Source organism: Histoplasma capsulatum, genomic scaffold, assembly GCF_000149585.1.
Source record: "Histoplasma capsulatum NAm1 scaffold_1 genomic scaffold, whole genome shotgun sequence".
Classification (NCBI taxonomy): domain Eukaryota; kingdom Fungi; phylum Ascomycota; class Eurotiomycetes; order Onygenales; family Ajellomycetaceae; genus Histoplasma; species Histoplasma mississippiense.
The window spans coordinates 6,969,017-6,971,647 of NW_001813982.1; the positions used below are offsets into that span (position 1 = coordinate 6,969,017).

The window sequence follows — 2,631 nt, forward strand, 5'->3', positions numbered from 1 at the left end:
GCGGGGGACGGGCGAATCGGGGCAAAAAAATGAAGTGGGCCCCCTCCTGCTCACAAAGAATATTTATTATACCTTATTCATCAATGGTTGATACAACGAGATGATAGCTGACCCAACTACGCGTCATGGTGACGTAAAATACAGGCCAATGCAAGACGAATCCAGAATGAAGCCTTCTATCAACAAACCGTTCAGGCAATGGACGCGAAAGCTGCGCAAAAACTCAGCGGGATGGGCGGAGGCGACGACGACGAAGCCGTTTTCCAGAAACTGCGGACTACGAAACTGGCCCCGGAGGATAAACAAGCGATAGCGGTCCAGCGGCAGAGATACGAGAGTCCGCTGAAGATGCCGCATCCCAGCGGGGGTGATGATAGTCACGATGGGCAAGATGGCGAGAAGTCTATCGCGGGGAGGAAAAAGATACCGGCCGGGCAGTCTCAGGTTTCATTGGAGGATATGGAGGATCCGGAGGTGGAGGCGGAGCTTAATGCAATTCTCAAGAGATCACCCAGTATGTTATTTTATTTTATTTCAGCTCCTGCTTTGTTCGTACTCACGGACAGCGTTTTTTCATCTTTCTTTCCTTCTTTCTCCCGTGAAATGCAATTGTTAGTTATCACACCGCTAACACATCACCTCCACCTTTTGACACATTTCTCCAGTCATAATATTCTCCAAATCCTACTGCCCCTACAGCGAAAAAGCCAAATCCATCCTCCTGAACAAACACAGCATCATCCCCCCCCCTTTCGTCGTCGAGCTCGATATACACCCGCTCGGAGAGCAGCTACAAGAGGTCCTTGCGCGCAACTCGGGGCGCAGAACCGTGCCTAACGTTTTGGTCAATGGTATGACCATCGGCGGCGGAGATGATATAGAGGCACTCCATGAGACGGGGAAATTGGCCTCGAAGATAAAGACGCTGGGGGGGAAGAGGGTGATGGATATTAAGTTGACGGAAGACGAGAAATCACTTTGAAGATGGCGATATTTCTTCGCCGCTTCTCACTTCTGATTTTTCGGGCCTATCTTTTTTCCTCCGAGGGCGAAAGAGGCAGATATGATATGATGGTGGGGTTAAATATCAATACTATCACATTCATCCCATTTGATAGACCGGATTCCGCCACTCCCCTACCCCGCGCCTTATCCGGCCTTTTCCATCAAAAACGTAATTTGTTTTTAAAAATCCATTGACATATTATGAACCTAATATGCGGCTAAACGGTGCAAAGGGATAGGAGCTCCGTGACAATGAAGAAATTGCAGATGCATTTGATTTGATTTTGATTTTGGGTTGTTTTTTTTTTGTTGACTCTAATCCGCAGTTCGTTTCTTTCGAGTTTCTGTTTCCATGGGGATTCTTTTCTCTCCCCTTCCTCTCCCACATCCTCAATTTTTTTCTAAATCGGCAAAAGGAGGGGACAATGGGTTTATTCTGGTATGAATTTGGACTTGGTTTTGGTTTGGTTTGGTTTGGTTTGGTTCGGGAGTTTAATCACTATCTAATCTTTTTTGAATACGTCTTGTCATATAATATACACATGCATGTATACATATATAGCTGCCTATGTGTACTCTATTAGAGGAATATATTAATTTGTTTTAAGACTTACTGAGAATAATGGGCAGAGGCCGGAGACCTGAATTTGTGACAATACAAAATGACCTAGGCGAGCGCTAGACCAGCGGCAGAAGGGTGTGCGCTGAACTGCACTTTCATCCCATATGCTCAGAGTTGAAACCTATCTTTATTTCCAAAATCAAGGACCTTTAGTCGCCACAACCCTATCGCCACCCGCGCTAAACCTAAAACGCAAGATAAGCGATGCGCCGCACAATGCTGACATAATCTAACACCGAACTCACCCCAGCGAAATTTCGTGAGAGGGAAACGACATTGTGCGAGAGAGGTTGTATCTCAAAACGACGACGATAACGACGACAAACGACCAAACTCTCTTCCTCTCTCTTTTCCTCCCTTTTCCTTTCCATCTTCCCGCCTCACAACAGAAGTTCCCGTCCAGATTCCCGTCGTCGTTCAAGATGCACTACATTTATTCCCAGGAGACATTGCCGATTCCCGACGATGGTGAGAATTGGACTTCTTTTGATTGATGATTTTTTTTTCTGCCTTGCCCTATCTCTTGCCCCGGATTTGCTCTCGGGTTTTGTATATGTGTGTGTGTGTGTGTGTGTTACCGTGCGCAGAATGGCGAAAGATGGAGGGAGATACGAATCGAGGGAAAGCAAAGGAATTGCTGCTGTGAGACAACAGGATGGATGGGAATGGATGTGATGGATGGATTCCGAAGGAACGAGACACTCAAATTCGACTTGCTGCAATTCACGCGGACGATTATCGAAACGTGGGCAAGGAAGTGATGTTTGGACCGGAAACCGCGCTGGGGATTCGATCTGATATACATACATATATACATACATTACCTACACCCCCATACATGCCCGCTACACACACGTCGTTAATATATTGTTTAAGCTGTAAGAGGAAGAGCTATGAGGATATGATGGTACTGACCAGCTGGCTTTTTTCTTACGATCTATAGGGAATGTGCACATCCGCTCGCGGGGTCTTCACCTTCGAGGACCCCGAAGGTATGTCAATTG

General features: G+C 46.5%; 1 protein-coding gene across 1 annotated transcript in view; it reads left to right on the forward strand.

Annotated features, from left to right (window-relative positions):
* The window catches only part of HCAG_01980 (predicted protein), a gene marked incomplete at both ends in the record, with an annotated part of 1,199 nt that extends 217 nt beyond the window's left edge, over positions 1–982 (forward strand). The window contains 2 exons of the mRNA XM_001544883.1: positions 145–514; positions 666–982. Of these exons, the coding sequence (XP_001544933.1) occupies positions 145–514; positions 666–982 (687 nt within the window). The remainder of the gene's footprint in view (positions 1–144; positions 515–665) is intronic.
* Between the last annotated feature and the right edge of the window lie 1,649 nt (positions 983–2,631).